This window comes from Mandrillus leucophaeus, unplaced genomic scaffold, assembly GCF_000951045.1.
Source record: "Mandrillus leucophaeus isolate KB7577 unplaced genomic scaffold, Mleu.le_1.0 Scaffold501, whole genome shotgun sequence".
In the NCBI taxonomy this organism is placed as follows: domain Eukaryota; kingdom Metazoa; phylum Chordata; class Mammalia; order Primates; family Cercopithecidae; genus Mandrillus; species Mandrillus leucophaeus.
In genome coordinates this window covers 1,841,723-1,861,414 of record NW_012105377.1, presented here as the reverse complement: position 1 = coordinate 1,861,414, position 19,692 = coordinate 1,841,723, and the positions used below count along the sequence as shown (strand labels likewise).

Sequence of the window (19,692 nt, the reverse complement as noted above, 5' to 3'; positions counted from 1 at the left end):
AGAAAACAAAATAATTCATGGAGGCAAATACACAGCACCTGACCTAAAATTAGCATTCAGTAAATGTAAGTTATTATTACTGCCTTCTCTTTCACCTGTCTCTTATACACATCTAGATGTGAAAAAGTTTGTGATAAAATAGAGTACTCCTGATAAATATATATTGAACTGGACTGGCTTCTAAACCAAAAAAAAAAAAGAATTTGGTTTTGGATCTTCTTTGTAAGTTTAGGAAACTGAAGTATGCCTAGCCAATTTGTAAAATGATTCTAATTTCTCATCAGCAGACAATATCAACAAGTGACTTTTAAAAAATCTTGAAATTTGGTGCATTTCTGCTCTACACATTTCAAATACATAATTAAGAGATCCTATACAAGGTGACATTCACCACTTTACAAAGTAATTATATTGCTTGTTTAAAATTTAAATATTCCCTACTAGATCTAGATTAGTATGAGTATCTTAAAACAAAAAGAAAACTTTAAATCAACAAATTATTATTTGTTGTTTTTGAAATTACAAAAATATCACTGCTTTTCATCACCTATCAGAGAAAAAATAATAATAAGCCAAACCTTTCTTACCCTGGAGGCATCTGACAAGAACAGCACATGTAAAAAGCTTGAATGACAGCACTTAGCCGGTTGGCTGTCATAGAAATAACATCCTGACAATCTGCACTGGCTTCCTGTCTCCCTGCAAGAGCATCTGGTTTAGATTCCCTTGTGCCACTGGACAGATTTTCATAGCTCCCAGGTCCTGGGGGTTCAAATGGAGGAATGGAAGCAGCATCTTGATCTTGGCCTTTTTGTTTCAGTAAAATAGAAGTGATCTCTGTTGAGTTTCTTTTGTTTTTCATCAATTCTGTGGCTATTAAAACTAGCCATTCATCTAATGAGTGCCAAAGCAATTCCAGAGGCTGAGAGAAAAACAAAAGTGTTTTTTAAACACCATTCTTAACTATAGGATCAAAAAAAAAAAAACAAAACCCACATACCTAGACAAATATTATAAAAGAGAAAATTTACTCTAGATATTTCTATCTTCCCAAGTTAATGTGATGGTAATGCCTAAAGGTAAGTAACAAAATTATACAAATGCTATATAAATGACAATTGCTTCATTTATGGTAATAATTTAGTTTGTATGTATGTATTCCTTGGAATAAAAAGGAAAAACTAACAAAAAATTCACAAGCAATCTTTCTTCTTTTAATTTTCAAATATTTAGTTTTAAAAGCACACATTATTATTATTTATAATCAGTCTTAACATTTTCTGTATTAATATGATCAATGTCAACGACTTTCAATTAAACAAATGTCTTTTTTCAATTAAAAAATGAGAATCCCTAAAGAACCTAATGAACAGCTTTTTTACTGTGCTCTTTTCGTTACATATAATTCCTGGAATTTTGATAATTATTGACAAGAAATTATAAAATGTGACACATTTATGTATATATGTATATTTACAGACACAATCCATTTCTAATAATTAGTGTTTTTTAAAACAAGAAATACAATTACCAAACTTCTATTAAAATATTGACTAGCAGACCGAGGATGGTGGCTCACACCTGTAATCCCAGCACTTTGGGAGGCTGAGGTGGGCAGATCACTTGAGGTCAGGAGTTTGAGACCAGCCTGGCCAACATAGTGAAATCCCATCTCTACTAAAAATACAAAAAATTAGCCAGGCATGGTGGCAGACACCTATAATTCCAGCTACTCGTGAGGCTGAGGCAGGAGGATCACTTGAACCCAGGAGGCAGAGGATGCAGTGAGCTGAGATCACACCACTGCACCCCAGTCTGGATGACAGGGTGAGACCCCATCTCAAAAAAAAAAAAACACTGAGCAGCAAATTATTAATTCCAAGTAAAGACTAACAGCTTTCTATTAAAGAAAAAAAAAGATAAGGAGAGAATAAACCATTTCCTATTATTATTCTAGCTGGGTACAAGGGCACGCACTGGTAGTCACAGTTACTTGGGAGGTTGAAATGGGAGGATTGCTTGAGTCTTGGAAGTCAAGGCTACAGTGAGCTGTGATCGTGTCACTGTACTCCAGCCTGGGTGAAAGAGCGAGATACTGTCTCCAATAGTTTACAAGTGCTACAGTGGTTAAACAATCCCTTCATCCTATACTATTTTAAATATTCTCATTGAGAATGACGAGCTATCTTTCTGCAAATAAATATACAGGTTAATCTCACTTTTTGAATCTGACATGATTACAGAATGCTACAAACTAGACCATGTGCTACAGGAAGACTCACCTTTAAAATATTTCAAGGAAAGAAATCATCTTTCTTTTAAAGATTGCTATGGAAGGAGATGATACAAACATATTTGGAACCTTAGAAAATGTTTGAATAACCTATTCTGTCAGGAAATTCTTCCCAATTATTATCTAACAAATACCTTCACTGCCATTTTCAGCCTTTCTTCAGATTTCTGTAACATCCTCCTTTTGAAAATATTTTACTAACTGAATTTGCAAATAATTCAATCACCTCAGGCCTTCATTTACACGTTCAACCAAAAAGCAGAAAAACACAATAAAACAAACAAAACCACCACTACTACAATCAACAAAAACCTAGTTCACTCACTCAACCTGTACTATGCACTAGGTAGGTGGGTAAGTACAATGTTTCCTTTTTTAAGAGAAATTATACCCTCCTTTGAAGTTAAAGTAAGCACCCCTCTCACTCATAATGAGGGCTCTTCCATACTCACAACTGTTGACAGATTTGGGGTCCCCGAACTGCTTAAAGAAGGGCAAGAAGCACCCAACTGCCATAAATACTGACAGATACCTTCACTGAAAATTCTAATCATGACCCAAGTTGAAACTATAGTTTCTCTTTATGAGCAAAACATTGAACCTGCTGCAGAAGATGAAAAGAACTTATGTCAGCACAGCTATTTAGCTTTATATCAGAAAATGAACTTCTGAAATGGAAAGAACAGGTGGTGATATAAAACTGCTAGAAACAGAAAGAAAAAAGAATAATTGGCCTCTAAATGAGAAAAGATAAAACCTAGAAAGTCAATACACTGAAAGGAGGTAAGGCCTAAGGCAAGAAATAACACAGGCTGATCATGCAGATGAGCACTGAGTCTAAACCAACAGCAACCCTATTTTCAAATACTGACAATGTGTAAAAAATGAAAGGCAAATTTTCAGTGGTACAGAAATAACACCAAAGAAAAAATGGATATGTGTAAAAATGACAATAAAGATACTGAAAAGTCAGAGTTTTAAATAAAGGAACACAGCAAATAATTAGAAGAATGAGAAAAAAAATAAGTAGTAAGCCACACTGGACTTTTCTTTACTTTTCTCTCTTTTCTTACCTTTTATTTCTTCAATCATACATATACTAAAACTAAATCCCAACCCTGAGGTAAGTTTACCTAGGAAGTTTCTCTTTGAAGATCTATTCAGAAAATTCATTCTTCAATCACAAAAAGAATACTATGAAAATAACTTTAATTTCTAACTATGGTAGCAGTCACCAATAAAAAGGATTCAAATAAATTTTAAAATTAAAAATAAACCACTGCATACTGTATCTATGATACTTTCTATATTCATAAATAATCAAATACATTAAATAAGATACACCATACATACCAATTGTTACTGAACAATGAGTCAATTACTACTGAAAATATTAGCAGGTTTCTTGGTACTGTGAAAATACTGCTTCACATTCATTATTACTGAGTGATCCTTACCGAAGAATTATATTCTATATATAGTAACAATGATACGACAATCATACGTTTTATAAGCATGTTAAGTCATATTTCAAAATATACAATCTCGAGCTTACTGAACGATTTTTTAAAATTTCAAGAAGTGCCGAATGAGGAATAAATTTGGCAGAAAAGTATTATTAATTTAATGTTCATTCATAGTACCTTGATATCCTGTTAGTCTGACTATTCTTAACCTGATAATGTCAAATGCCACAACCCACAAGATAAGATCTTAAAGTTAAAAGTTTCACAATCTTTCTTGGTTACTAAATTTTCCAAATTGTAAGTCACAGCTTACTATTCACAAAAAAAAGAACACAGCAAGACTCAGGAAGCCTAAATTGTCTTCCCCATGTTTACTGTGCTTCAGAAATAAAAATGACCTTATCCTTCAAATGCTCCAAAGTTCCCAAGGCACTAGATAAACATCTCTTAATGCTGAAAGAATGGCTATGTGTTAAGACTAACTTAAAGAACTTCTAAAATAAATCAGAAAACTAATAACAGGATGTTAAACAATTTCACCGACTAAAAACACATGGCCTATAAACCCACTCATTCTTAATGGAAAACCCATTAGTTAATTTGAACAATAAAGTAGCATTAGAGTACCTTGTTAATAAAATGGAAATTAGGGATCAATTGCTACCTCAGACAAAATGTGGTAAGAATTAAAATGGTATTTCCAGTCTAACATCACAGCAACTCAGTAACTAGCAAAGATTTTTACAACTTGAAATCACCCCACAATGAACAGGAGACCTGATTCACATGGATGACAATGTACAGTTTCTATTTTTATCCTTGTAAATGGAAGGCAGATCATTTTGTCAATCCCCAAAGATTCCATGTTTCATTCATAAAACTGGATGAAAAGAGACAAATAAATTCTTTAACAGTTAATACTCATTAATGTGTTTAAAAACTAGCTGAGTTTTGCAATTAAGTGTTTTACCAAAATGAAAGTTGAAAATTTAAGAGAAAATAAGTGATGAGAAGAAACAGTAGTTGTCAATGCTGTAGAAAGTATACCTTAAAAAAATGAAACAAAAATACTAACAAAATTCTTGAAATAAGAAAGTATTTATATATTATATACATCACAGATATATGATAAAACATAAAGTCTGGGTTCTATTTTTTAAACATAAGTTGAAAAGGAAAAACAGAGATATCCTTTGCTACTCTATTATGTCTGTATTGACTGATTAGGTAGAAAACTAACATTTAAATCAATATTTAAATCTTTTAAATCACCTGTAGAGAGGCTACTTAACACATACTTTCTGATACTAGCTAATAGGTAGCAGATTGAAACTTTAACCAAAGAAATCAGACAAAATTAAATAAATCTAACTCAATTTGAATAATACTGACCACAGCCATACCTGATTTGATTTTATATTCATCATTACAGGTGAGTAGAAAGTATGAGTCAAAGTCAAATCAAGGGTAGATTCCGTCACTAACAAAGTGAGCCATGTCAGAACACATTAAAAACAACTTTGTGTGATATGAATGTTTGAAGCAGTAAAGCTTGCTCAAAACAGCCCTGACAAAAAGACTAGGTCAATAATGTAGATCAAAATCTTACAAAGACAGTAAGTCGTCACTCCTAACTAGAGTTCCAGGAAGTGGTACATGAAAAGCCACATGAATTACAAGAATGCATAACTTCATTCTTCCAGGAGGTGGCACAATAAGGAAAAAAAAAAAACAAAAAAACAAAAATACACACTCAATGTACAAACATACATACATAGCTGAAAACTTCCCTTCCTAGACTGACTTTTTTTAAAGAGAGTAAAACAGATGGACATTTATACATAACCTTTCTAAAAGATTACCATATCTATTCTAAGTATTAATCTACCAGTGTCAAAGTTCTTGCAAACTTTATTTTTACCTTTCTGCAAAAATTTTCCATGTAAGAAAAGCATCATTTAGTATAGAACACTAATTTAGATTTGAATTTTACAAAGAGCAAAGCTGTCAATCCTAACTAGTTTTCAAGGAAGTGGCACATAAAAACATTTATATCACTTTTTTGATAAATAACCTATATTTTATACTCAAATGATTGTTTAACGAAACATAAGTTGGCTGGGTGCAGTGGCCCATGCCTGTAATCCCAACACTTTGGGAGGCAGAGGCAGACAGAGAGCTTGAGCCCAGGAGTTCGAGACCAGCCTGGGCAACACGGCAAAACCCCATCTCTACTAAAAAATACAAAAATTAGCCAGGTATGGTGGCATGCACCTCTAGTCCCAGTTACTGGGCAGGTTGAGGTGGGATCATCACCTGAGCCCAGGCAGGTCGAGGCTGCAGTCAACCATGATTGTGCCACTGCACTGCAGCCTAGGCAACAGAGTGAGACTCCATTTCAAAAAATAAATACATGAATAAATAAAAAACATGAAGTTATTAAATTACATATTTTTCTAAAATCTGTTATTTTAAAATGACACCCAAAAACAATTAACAAGAGCAATTATAGTCATATTTATTTTGTTTACTTCATAAAATTATAATTTAACATGAGTAACAACACTCCCTTGGGTTTTACACGAATCTTCCAAGGACTTCACCCATATGTGCTTAGAAAGGCAGCTGAAGCAATACAAAATGTTTTAAGAAAATTATCTCAACAACTCTTCCTTGCAGTTATCTCAGGAATTAACTGTTAGCAAATCCAGTAAATGAAAGAACCTTACTATAAAAACACATACAGATACACCTAACACACATATCATATTAAAATCTAAATAAAAACTGTGCATTTTATTTCCTCACTAATAAGAAATAAATTTCTTTCAAAAGCATGCTGGCTGCATATTACATTAAAAACTTATAATTTAATAAAATTAATTTTAAACACTATTTCTACCCTTAGAATAAAACACCAATGGAATAAAACATTTTATTTGTAAGAAAAATACAGAAAGCTCACCAACTTGCTGTTGAGTAGACTAAGTTGAGAGGAGAAAAGTGTGCCTAATTTTAGAAGTGATATGGGTATAAACCAAACTTACAACCTGTTCATGAGGTTTCTGATTAATGAATGCATGCTTTGTCAAATTCATCTCTTCCACGTCTATCTTCCTAACAATGCCATACACTTTTCTCACCTTGAACACCTGGCTTCTTGGAGTTTTATTCCCATTGTAGCCCATGTCAATTCCATTACTGGGGGAGGATGGGCCAATTCGAAAGACGTGACAAAACATTCTCACGATCCTTAAAAGGCTCTTCATTTGAGCATCATAATTGCTAGATAGGCTGAAAATAAAAATTAAAATATGAGATTAGATGGAGTAAGACAAATTACATCTTAAAATACTTATTTTAAAACACTTTCATCCCACTGACCATCTGTTTCATATTATAATAACTGGAGTAAAATTCCTTTCCTATCATGATAGGAGGCAGAATGGTTTAACAGGAAATGACATTATTTAAATTGCATATAAATTAATTACTATTTCTTAAGCACCCAGAATATAAGCAATAATCAAAGCATGAAATATGAAGAAAATCACTCCTTTAGAATAGTTGGTTTCTTGTGGCAACAACTTCAAGGCAACCCCTAAACTTTTTACTTTCAAAAGTATATTTGTAAATTAAATTTATACTTTAGAAGTCTGACTGTATTTTCACAGAGAAGCAAAGGTATAAATCATCATATTCTTAGGCCAACCCACAACTGTTTTAACGAAGAAGCTAAACTGAACTCTCCGCCACTATATCCGTAATCCCATATCCCCTTCCCACCCCAGAATAGTAACCAATTATTCACATATAGAACATTCATAAATTGAATAATTTTAAAGTTGCTATTTGCATTAGGTTTGTTCTCTATATAATAGGCTGCCTTATGACTCTACATAAATATAGGAAATATTCGCCTACCATGAAAAAAGACTAAAATTCAATTAACACTAAATCATATTAAATTAACATAAACTCACTTTTACTAATCAGAAAGCCCTTCAGAATCCCACAGTATTGTGATTGCTCAACATTATGAATACCAATCATTACCTTTCCACAGAAAACCTGTAGGAGGTAGGCTAAATTTGTACTGAATCTAATAATATATCTTTAAACAAAATATTTTTGTTGGTTGATGGTGGTTTTATTTTGAAATCTCTAACATCAGTTATCTTGTATCACAAATGTTGGAGCAAAGCAAAGAGTTGCATGAACTTCCGGGCAGAACGGCAGGATTTATCTTTGTATGTTGAAGGCCGAAAGAGTGAGGATTGTGATCAACTCAGTATACCACTGGAGGCTATATGAGTAAGCAGCAAACTCTTCTCATAAATGCAGGATGTTGGCAAACCGACAAACTGCGTCTGCCACCCAGAAGGAATGCTGAGGGCAGTCACGACCTTCTTGTGATTAGGTACATCTGAAGCCTGTTAAGCAATAATATGAACCTGTGAATCAAGCAGCTGACCAATTATTAGCTCCTCCTCCCTGCTCTTTCTACCCAGTAAGTACCAAAGGCTGTAGAAGCTCAAGGTTGTTGCTGCCTTTGCTCACTAGAAGCAGGGAGCTCTCTTCTTCTTTCCCTGGCCCCTTCCTTTAAAATAGTTTCTTTTGGCTGGGCGCGGTGGCTCACACCTGTAATCCCAGCACTTTGGGAGGCCAAGGCGGGCGGATCATGAGGTCAGGAGATTGAGACCATCCTGGCTAGCATGGTGAAACCCCATCTCTACTAAAAATACAGAAAATTAGCTGGGCTTGGTGATGGGTGCCTGTAGCCCCAGCTACTCGGGAGGCTGAGGCAGGACAATAGCGAGAACCCAGGAGGCAGAGCTTGCAGTGAGCCAAGATCGCACTACTACACTCCAGCCTGGGCAACAGAATGAGACACCTCTCAAAAAAGAAAAAAATTAAAAAATATATATTATATATTATATATAATATATATATACAGTTTAATTTGTCTCAAGTTTTGATTTCTGTGTTCATCCTACTTTGTTCAGTCTCATAATGACGGTCTCAAGTAGTAACTGTCATAGTGATGGTCTCAAGTAGTAACCATGGCAGTAAGCCACATTTGTATAATTTAATTATCAAAAACTTACTCTCTCTTCCCTTATATATATTTTACCCAGTTCATTGAAATCTTCACTTATGATATCTGTAGGTATTTTTCAATTTTTTTTTTAAATAGTATTAGTAAGATGGTAATGACAAATGTCCACTTTCAAGTATTTGATAAGTACCAAATTAGAGGGCATTTTCAACCATGGTTACATGAACCAAAATTTCTTGACATTTTCACTTCATTAGCCATGTTTTTTTCTCATTGTAAGACTCATTAAATTGTTTTAAAAGTCAATAAAAATTAACTTTCAGTTACCAGTGTTCGTAAAACATCAATAGCTATTGCTGTCACTATAGCTATAGCACATTAGCACAGCCTTTTTTGCTTCAATAATTTTGAATCAAATGTGTATAGAGTGATTAATTTAGCTTGCACTGATTTTTACATATTTGTCTTTATGAAATAGTGATTCTAATTGCATATCATAAGTCTGTTGACACTAATAAAATAGAAATGTAGTTTGGTTGTAACCATCTCCTTCTTTTACTGTATTCCAGCTCTAGCAAAAGTGTTCCAGACTCTCAAATTCTGTAAGAGAGGTGTGAATTCGATTTTCTCTTTTTTTTTTTTTGAGAGGGAGTCTCACTCTGCCACCCAGGCTGGAGTGCAGTGGCTCAGTCTCGGCTCACTACAAGCTCCGCCTCCTGGGTTCACACCGTTCTCCTGTCTCAGCCTCCCGAGTAGCTGGCACTACAGGTGCCCGCCACCATGCCCGGCTAATTTTTTGTATTTTTAGTAGAGACAGGGTTTCACCGTGTTACCCAAGATGGTCTCGATCTCCTGACCTCGTGATCCGCCCGCCTCAGCCTCCCAAAGAGCTGGGACTATAGGCGTGAGCCACTGCACCCGGCCAAATTTAATTTTCTTCTGCAAAAGTACCACATACACAAATATTTGTTTTAAATATCTTAGGGAATACATCATGAGTTATCTTACTTTAAGGTAAAATATATTTTCTTAAACTATGGAATCTGGTTATTATTAATTATAAATACAGTCTAACAATTTTGTATTACTTTACTCAATTGAAACTTCTTCTAAGATGAATCACTGGTGTAAAAAATATCATTTTCTCACTTTCCCACCAGTGAAGTATCCCTAAACTTCATATACCCTTCTCCAGTTGATCATAAAATGGTCATTTGTTTCAAAGCTGCCCTGCCTCAATTTTAAAGTTTAAAAATTAATTTCTGGCCAGAGGCAGTGGCTCATGCCTGTAATCCCAGCACTTTGGGAGGCCAAGGCGGACGGATCACAAGATCATGAGATCGAGACCATCCTGGCTAACACGGTGAAACTCTGTCTCTACTAAAAATACAAAAAATTAGCCAGGTGTGGTGGCAGGCGCATGTAGTCCCAGCTACTTGGGAGGCTGAGGCAGGAGGATGACATGAACCCGGGAGGCGGGGCTCGCAGTGAGCCGAGATCATGCCACTGCACTCCAGCCTGGATGACAGAGCGAGACTTCATCTCAAAAAAAAAAAAAAAAAAGAAAGAAATTAATTTCCTAACTCAAACCCTTATCATTGTAAAATTCTTGCCTTTGGTTTATATGAGTATATTCTTATTCAGGGTCTTACTTAGGATATAGTTATGATTTCTCTGTTCATTTCCACATCGTTAACTACCTTTACTTTCAATCATAAATACACAGAAAGATAAAATTTCATTTCAATATAAACATAACATTATGTGCAAACGCCTCAGTAAATGTTTATTATCTTTAGCAAACATTCCTGAAATCAGTTAGATAACAGGCTACCAATTTTTCCAAAAGTGTGCTGGATAACACCTGAGTTGTCAATAATTAACATATATTTGAATCAGTTATTTTCTTAAAGAAAATCTCTATTAAAACAAGGGTCAACATTACTTCACATAACGGGTTAAGAAACATAAAATGATTCACAAATAAATGAACACAAATGAGATACTCTACAAAAATACCATTAAACATAAATCAGCAGGGGGAAGCAATTTGTATTTGAAATCATCTTAAGAATTACCATTTAACAGTACAATAAATTCTAACTAATAACCAATACTCACTACCAATCCCAACAATGAGATATTTACAGGCCAAAAATGGCCATAAAAATAAGATTCTATAAAGCATTTGGAAGGCAGCACTGTAAGTGGTGAGACAGCACAGTGTAGCAGAGTAATTTTTTAAAAACTACTATTGTTTTGGCCATGGATTCCTTTTTCCTACCCTGTTTCTCCTGTCCTACTAACCACCCCTGTCATTTTTAGAAGCTAGATTAGAACCTAGAATCTGCTACTTACTACTGAGGATATATATCCAGGTTTATTTATTAGCTTGGCAAATCATTTAACTTCAATTTTTTTACACGTAAAGTGGAGATAACATCTAAATTACAAAGTTACTGTAAGGTTTAAGTGAAATAATATATTTGAATGTTCCTTAGCTTCGTACCTGCTTAATAAGTGATGAAGGTAAACTTAAAAACATAGACACATAAAAACATAAATGCTTTCTAATTACTGTGGAAGTATATACAATCTGACAAATATTTAAGTAGAAAAAACAAGTTTTCTAATGTAGGAAAACAGGTTAAATGGTATTATAGGGGTACTTAAAATAATAACTATCATCACCTCTACTATATACTGGACCCCTTACTTTGCATTTTACAGAATTATCTTGTTTCACTCTCACAACTCATTAAGATATTTATTACCAGTTTCCAACAAAATGGAATAAAATCCAGTAAAATTCTGACTAGACTGTAATTTCAACATAGAAATCTTGTCTGTTTTATTCATGATCACCTCACAGATGGCCTAATGGATGGTAGGCCCTCAAAAATACGTATTTGGCTGGGTGCATTGGCTCACACCAGTAATCCCAGCACTTTGGGAGGCTGAGGCGAGCCGATTGCCTGAGCTCAGGAATTCAAGACCAGCCTGGGCAACATGGTGAAACCCCATCTCTATTAAAAATACAAAATATTAGCCGGGCGTGGTGGCGCGTGCCTGTAATCCCAGCTACTTGGGAGGCTGGGGCAGGAGAATTGCTTGAATCTGGGAGGCGGAGGTTGCAGTGAGCCAAGATTGTGCCACTGTACTTCAGCCTGGGCAACAGAGTGAGACTCTGTATAAAAAAATAATAATTATATATGTGTGTGTGTGTGTATATATACATATATACATACACATATATATATGTATATATATATTCGATGGATGGGTGGATGTTGAAGGGAAAAGTTAGTTGCTAAGGTAACACAGTAAATGATGATGTCTGGATGTAAGTCTGAGTCTGGCTGACTCCAAGCCCATGCTTTTAGTTAGTATATCTGAATCTTACAAGGGTTCCATGAAATACACGGATTACTGGGAATAACTAAGTAAGAGCATTACGGAAAGCTAGAATTCAATGACTGTTATAGACAGAGTCTATGAGTAGTCTCAATGGTAGAAATAGAATAATTTTTAAAATGAATAAATGGTATATTGAGTAGAATTGCTGAAAAAAGACTAAATGGTTAAAAGAATATAAGAAGGTGATCTTGGAATCACGAAGTATAAGGAACCTAGCAAAGGGCCTTTTAAGTAAACAGTACAGAACGTGATTCTGATCTGAAATACATGAAAAGTCCCAAAGAAGACTGAAACAAATGGCTAGAATAATAAATTTAATAATACAGCTGATTTAAAGAAGTAGCATGGTGTTGGGTGGAAAAAATTTCAGTTGCAACTACAGAGATGGGAGAAGATCATGACCTGTCAATCTACTAGGAGTGGAAGTAATTAGTAAAACGAATAATATGAAGGGGAAAGCATCCAAATTAGAAAGGGGTCAAAACTGCAGGCTAAGAAATAATAAGGGAATAATCATTTCTCAGTGGCTGCTTATTCCTAATTGGGGTAGCCAGCCACAGAGAAAGAAGTGTAGCTACAGAAAAACACTTCATATATAAATTCAAGTAATATAAGGCATTAACTCCATGAACTTAGTGATGAGCCATTAAAACCACAGGATCTTTTAGAAACAATAAAGAACTTAACTGAGGGGGACAGTTCAGAGAAAAAAACTTTATGAGGGGGTCATGAGAGTACACTGAAAGGTTAAACAGTAGCTTATACCTACTTTTATTTTATTCATTAGTGGTCAAGATTCCTGAACTTTCTCGATTCTTCTTCATGTACATTTACTTACATGTCTAGGTAAGTAATCATTTCACAAAATTCTAGACACATATGCCCAAATTCACACTCTTCAGAGAGACTAAAATCTCTTTAGCAATAGTTGATTACCCTGGTCCTTTCAAACAAAACAAACCAGAAGTCAGCAAATTTTTATAACATCGTTATCACTGACAAAAGGCGTCCCACAGAATAAACTACTTAGGAGGTGAAGCCAACAGACACTGCTACCTATTGATTTCCTCTTATTGCGAAACACTTACCTAAGCAGTTTATGACCATTTGTTGTAGCAACTTCAGCAAGGCTTGTTAGAATCTTTAGGTACTGACTTTCACTTTGCTGAGACAAATGCTCCAGAACTTGCCGTAACTAAATTTTTTATAAATAAAAAAAATGTGATTACATGGTAATCCATTAAATCTTATTAAACAATTAAATACTTATTAATTATCTTAAAGCCAATTAGTCTAAATCAAGTCCTTTAGTTATTCTGCCTTGCATACATTTAAAAGCTAATATTGAGATATAATGATACACAATAAAATCTTTGTTGAAAATCACCCAGTTACAAAACAATAGTAAATATAGATAGAATTTTAAAAACACCAAGTATAGTTTTGGAAATTTAATTCTAAACTTCTAAAATAAAAGAGAAATTTAGAGCAATTTTTCTGAGACTTAAACTATCACAAACACATAGCTGAGTAAACTAGTGATTACCAATCATAATGATATTCCTCCCCAGTCTTTTCCTCTTGCCATGGGAACATTTTTTTTTTTTTTAATTTAAAGACACAGCATCACTGTATCGCCCAGGCTAGAGTGTAGTGGGCAGGGACAAGATCTCGGCTCACTGCAGGCTCAACCTCCTAGGCTCAATCCCTCCTCCCAGCTCAGCCTCCCAAGCAGCTCGGACTACAGACGCATGCCACTACATTTAGCTAATTTTTGTAATTTTTTTTTAAGAGACTGTGTCTTTGTTGCACAAGCTAGTCTCAAACTCATGGGCTCAAGCAATCCACCCACCTCAGCCTCCCAAAATGCTGGAATTACAGGCGTGATACCACACCCAGCCTATTCTAGTTATCTTAAGGAGAGACCAAAGACCCATAGGGCAGAAGATTTATATGGCCAAATATTAGCAAAAACTGTACTAATTATTATCTAACTCATACTTATCCTATAATGCAGATAAGCTAATTATTAAGATATTTGTGACAATAAGCAAAATTACTAAGCTAAGCACATTTGTAAAATGTCATATATGCTAAGCAGAAATAAAGTGTCTTCATTTACAAGCTACTAGCACAAATACATTACCATGTTTTCTCGGAGGTCTTCATTCTGTGTCATTTGAATAATAGTCTGAAAAAGCCTCGGGTGATACTGAATTAACACTTCACAAGTCTCTCCATATCCACCCTAAAAACAAGACTTAAAATTATCCAGGTTTAAAAAGAGTTCCTTTTAAAGTTTATATTCTTCACACAATAAAAATCTTTGCACCTACCCTTTCATTGAAAAAAATTATAATTGTTACCACTCCAGTTTCTATTATAAAGATAAGGGGCTCAGAATATAAATTAAAAACATACCTGCACACATAAATCCAGAGGAGTTACTCCATTTTTATCTGGCAGATATTTGGCCCCTCGTAGTAGTAGAATCTGTGCTGTATCTCTCTGACCATGACTGTGTAGAAAGAGAAACAAGTTAAAAAGACAATCTTTTTAAAAGTCTTTCTCTACGAATTATGGATAGTCATTTATTATGAGTCAATAAAGACTAACAATTTTAAAAATTAAGACAAGAGGATGTGAAACACATGCTCACAATCAGAAAAACTTCTCTCAAAGTTAAGCCATGCTTTCACTATGTAGACCAGAAAGTGGCCTATTAAATTTTAGAATTGAATTTGTGTCACATTTCCTAAAATAGGCATAATATTTTGGGGATAAGTAACTACTACTGAGCCTTCTGCTTTATTTTTTTCTTACATTCACTTCCTAATCTCTCTCTCCACCTTAACTTGATCATTTGCAACTTTAGCCTCACCTTCTTCCTACTACACACATCCAAGTCTCTAAGCTTCTTAATCCAAAAGAACCTCAAGAGTCAAAACAAGAGTACATTTTATGGCACACTTGTAATACGTTGTCAAAAAAACAAAATTAAAACAAAGGAAGGAGAAAAGTAAAACTAATAGAAGAGAATCTGGGGAAAAAGGGAACATGAAGTGGGGTTATTAGCCAAAAATACTATCTAGCTTTTGACCTTCATTTTACCAACCCACTCAGTTTGGCTTCTGCAGATGGGTATTCAATCTGTCCTAGAATGAACTCTCCTATCCACATGCCTCATTCCCTGATTGCTCTCTCTTGTAGAAAGAGAATTGGTAACTATCACTCCAGGGAAATTAATGTTAATGGCTGATTCTTAAGAAATGCCCAGGGCCAGGCATGGTGACTCACGCCTGTAATCCCAGCACTTTGGGAGGTCAGGGTAGGTGGATCACCTGAGGTCAGGAGTTCCAGACCAGCCTGGCCAACATGGTGAAACCCCGTCTCTATTAAAAATTCAAAATTAGCTGGGCGTGGTGGCAGGTGCCTGTAATCCCAGCTACTTGGGAGGCTAAGGCAGGAGAATCACTTGAACCCAGGAGGCAGAGATTACAGTGAGCCAAGAATGCCCCATTGTACTCCAGCCTGGGTAACAAGAGCGAAACCCTGTCAAGAAAAGAAAGAAAAAAAAAGAAAAGGGAAGGGAGGGAGGGGAGGGGAGGGGAAGGGAAGGGAAAAGGAAAAGGAAAAGAGAAAGAAAGAAAGGTCCAAATAAGTTGTACAGTTTGGAAGAGCATGAATCCAAAAAGTACTCTGTATATGAGAAAAGCAAGTAATCAAAGCACAGGTGAAACTAGAACTCAGGCACCTGGGCTTCTAGACCAATAGTCTTTCCACAATAACACTACCTAAAGAGGCATGTGATTTCACAAAGAAAAACGCTACACAGATTTCCCAGAAACTTAAAATTCTCTTTCACAAAATGGCACTGTATGAAGAATAATTTATAGCCAATTGGAATTAAAGTGTTTTTAAAAAAATCTTAATAGTATCCTACTATGAATCTAGTGCCAGAAAACCCTGCAACAGTTATTATAGGTCTGTCACTCTCTTGATACTTTATTATTACACTGATTATCTTCCTTAATACCAATAAGCCAGAACTTAAGAATAATATCTAATTTATTCGAGAAAAATCAAAAAAGTAAATCAGCAATCCCTTTGAAAGGAACAATAATCAGCTTTACCAGCATCAAGCAAGAAGTCTTCATCAAGCATTACTTGTCATTCAGCTCAAAGTGTTGGTCAAGATGTTATAAACAATAGCTAACGGTGATTAATGTTTAATTTACACTGTTCCTTTCTTTCACATACCTAAAAATAGAAGCAAGTGAAAAGCAACTAACTTGAGCTTAATTTATTTAGGGATATAGTGATACTTTTGCTAGTAGCCAGGGTTCTGAGGAATCCATCTTATAAAACTGCTGAGTTCAATTTTAATGATATCTCTTTTACAGTTCTTTAACATCCATGTGTCCAATTTTTTCCAATTAAATTGTAAACTTCTTGACAGTAGACCTGTTCCATAGCACCAAGCATGGCAGTTGTCTTATAACATGTACTCGATACATACAATGAATTGTATTATAGGCTTTAACTTCAGACACCGTTCATTTGACAAATAAGTATTAAAGACAACACCGCACTATAGAAAATAACAAGAGACCTGAAACACAATTTATTTAGGATACACTAGGTAACAAGCATTATGCTCAGTCCTCTGTCCAAAGTCTGACTTAGTGCTGACACTGTTATAAGCCTCCTTAAATTAAGCAAACAGGAGGCCATTAGCCTGAGACTGTCACTATACTTCTGAGTTCCTCTGTAACAAACTTCAGCTTAACTTGGGAGTATGTATTTTGCAACAAAGAGCGGTTTCAAGAAATTAGACAGCCAATTCTTCACACCATGACCAAATTAGGCAAATACACACATAAGGGTAGCCAGTCACGTGATTTCTCTACTTTGCTTCCATATTCAGCCTATAAAAGCTCGTTACTTAGAAACTGCTGGGAAGAGCTCTCTCACCCGCTTCTGATTCTGAGTGCTGCCTGATTCATGAAACGTTTTTCATTTAAATAAACTTAAAACTTATTTTTTCTAAGATTTTTATTTTAACAGGATTCACCCAATTTTTCAGATGAGAAAACCATGGCTCAAGAATATAATGGAGTTGCTCAAGATGAACAGTTACATGGCAGACCAGAATTTGAATCTGTATCAGTCTGACTCCAAAATCCTTCATCGATATCATGCTGCTCTAGCAAGATAAACAGATTGTCCTTTATGTTTTGTGACCTGTAAAAGTAAACAATTTAGTCTCAAGACTCCCATTCCAAGATGGCCGAATATGAACAGCTCCGGTCTGCAGCTCCCAGAGTGATCGACACAGAAGATAGGTGATTTCTGCATTTCCAAATGAGGTACCTGGTTGATCTCAATGGGACTGGTTGGACGGCAGGTGCAGCCCACAGAGGGTGAGCCGAAGCAGGGCGGGGCGTCGCCTCACCTGGGAAGCCCAAGGGGTCGGGGGATTTCCCTTTCCTAGCCAAGGGAAGCCGTGATAGACTACCTGGAAAAACGGGACACTCCTGCCAAAATACTGCACTTTTCCCAAGGTCTTAGCAAACAACACACCAGGAGATTCCGTCCCATGCCTGGCTCGGCAGGTCCCATGCCCACGGAGCCTTGCTCACTGCTAACGCAGCAGTCTGAGATTGACCTGCCAGGCTGCATGCAGCCTGGCAGGGGTAGGGGCATCCGCCATTACTGAGGCTTGAGTAGGTAAACAAAGCTACCAGGAAGCTCGAACTAGGTGGAGCCCACTGCAGCTCAGCAAGGCCTACTGCCTCTATAGACTCCACCTCTGTGGGCAGGGCATAGCTGAATAAAAGGCAGCAGACAACTTCTGCAGACTTAAATGTCGCTGTCTGACAGCTCGGAAGAGAGCAGTGGTTCTCCCAGCATGGCGTCTGAGTTCTGAGAATGGACAGACTGCCTCCTCAAGTGGGTCCCTGACCCCTGTGTAGCCTAACTGGGAGACAACTCCTAGTAGGGGCCGACAGACACCTCATACAGGCGGGTGCCCCTCTGTGACGAAGCTTCCAGAGGAAGGAACAGGCAGCAATATTTGCTATTCTGCAACCTCCGCTGGTGATACCCAGGCAAACAGGGTCTGGAATGGACCTCCAGCAAACTCCGACAGACCTGCAGCTGAGGGGTCTGACTGTCAGAAGGAAAACTAACAAACAGAAAGGAATAGTATCAACAACAACAAAAAGGACATCCACACCAAAACTTCATCTGTAGGTCACCAACATCAAAGACCAAAGGTAGACAAAACCACAAAGATGGGGAGAAACCAGAGCAGAAAAGCTGAAAATTCTAAAAACCAGAGTGCCTCTTCTCCTCCAATGGATCGCAGCTCCTCGCCAGCAACGGAACAAAGATGGATGGAGAATGACTTTGACGAGTTGACAGAAGTAGACTTCAGAAGGTTGGTAATAACTACTTCTCCAAGCTAAGGAAAGATGTTCTAACCCATCACAAGGAAACTAAAAACCTTGAAAAAAGGTTACATTAATGGCTAACTAGAATAAACAGCGTAGAGAAGACGTTAAATGACCTGATGGAGCTGAAAACCATGGCTGGAGAACTCTGTAACGCATGCGCAAGCTTCAATGGCCAATTTGATCAAGTGTAAGAAAGGATATCAGTGAATGAAGACCAAATTAAAGAAATAAAGCGAGAAGACAAGATTAGAGAAAAAAAGAGTAAAAAGAAATGAACAAAACCTCCAAGAAATATGGGACTATGTGAAAAGACCAAATCTGTGTCTGATTGTTGTACCTGAAAGTGGCGGGGAGAATGAAGCCAAATTGGAAAACACTCTTCAGGATATTATCCAGGAGAACTTCCCCAATCCAGCAAGACAGGCCAACATTCAAATTCAGGAAACACAGAGAACACCACAAAGATACTCCTCGAGAAGAGCAACTCCAAGACACATAATTGTCAGATTCACCAAGGCTGAAATGAAGGAAAAAATGTTAAGGGCAGCCAGAGAGAAAGGTCAGGTTACCCACAAAGGCAAGTCCATCAGACTAACAGAGGATCTCTCAGCAGAAACCCTACAAGTCAGAAGAGAGTGGGAGCTAATATTCAACATTCTTAAAGAAAATAATTTTCAACTCAGAATTTCATATCAAGCCAAATTAAGCTTCATAAGTGGAGAAATAAAATCCTTTACAGACATGCAAATGCTGAGAGATTTTGTCACCACCAGACGTGCCTTACAAGAGCTCCTCCTGAAGGAAGCACTAAACATGGAAAGGAACAACCAGTACCAGCCATGGCAAAAACATGCCAAACTGTAAAGACCATCAATGCTATGAAAAAACTGCATCGGGCGCGGTGGCTCACGCCTGTAATCCCAGCCCTTTGGGAGGCCGAGGCGGGCGGATCACGAGGTCAGGAGATCGAGACCATCCTGGCTAACACGGTGAAACCCC

At 36.4% G+C, this 19,692-nt stretch overlaps 1 protein-coding gene across 1 annotated transcript in view; it reads right to left on the bottom strand.

Moving 5' to 3' along the window:
* HACE1 (HECT domain and ankyrin repeat containing E3 ubiquitin protein ligase 1) overlaps positions 1 to 19,692 on the bottom strand; it is a 135,418-nt gene that overhangs the window by 56,490 nt on the left and 59,236 nt on the right. The window contains exons 8-12 of the mRNA XM_011996088.1: positions 14,657 to 14,753; positions 14,382 to 14,483; positions 13,324 to 13,430; positions 6,903 to 7,053; positions 588 to 922 (exon numbers count right to left, since the gene is read on the bottom strand). Of these exons, the coding sequence (XP_011851478.1) occupies positions 588 to 922; positions 6,903 to 7,053; positions 13,324 to 13,430; positions 14,382 to 14,483; positions 14,657 to 14,753 (792 nt within the window). The remainder of the gene's footprint in view (positions 1 to 587; positions 923 to 6,902; positions 7,054 to 13,323; positions 13,431 to 14,381; positions 14,484 to 14,656; positions 14,754 to 19,692) is intronic.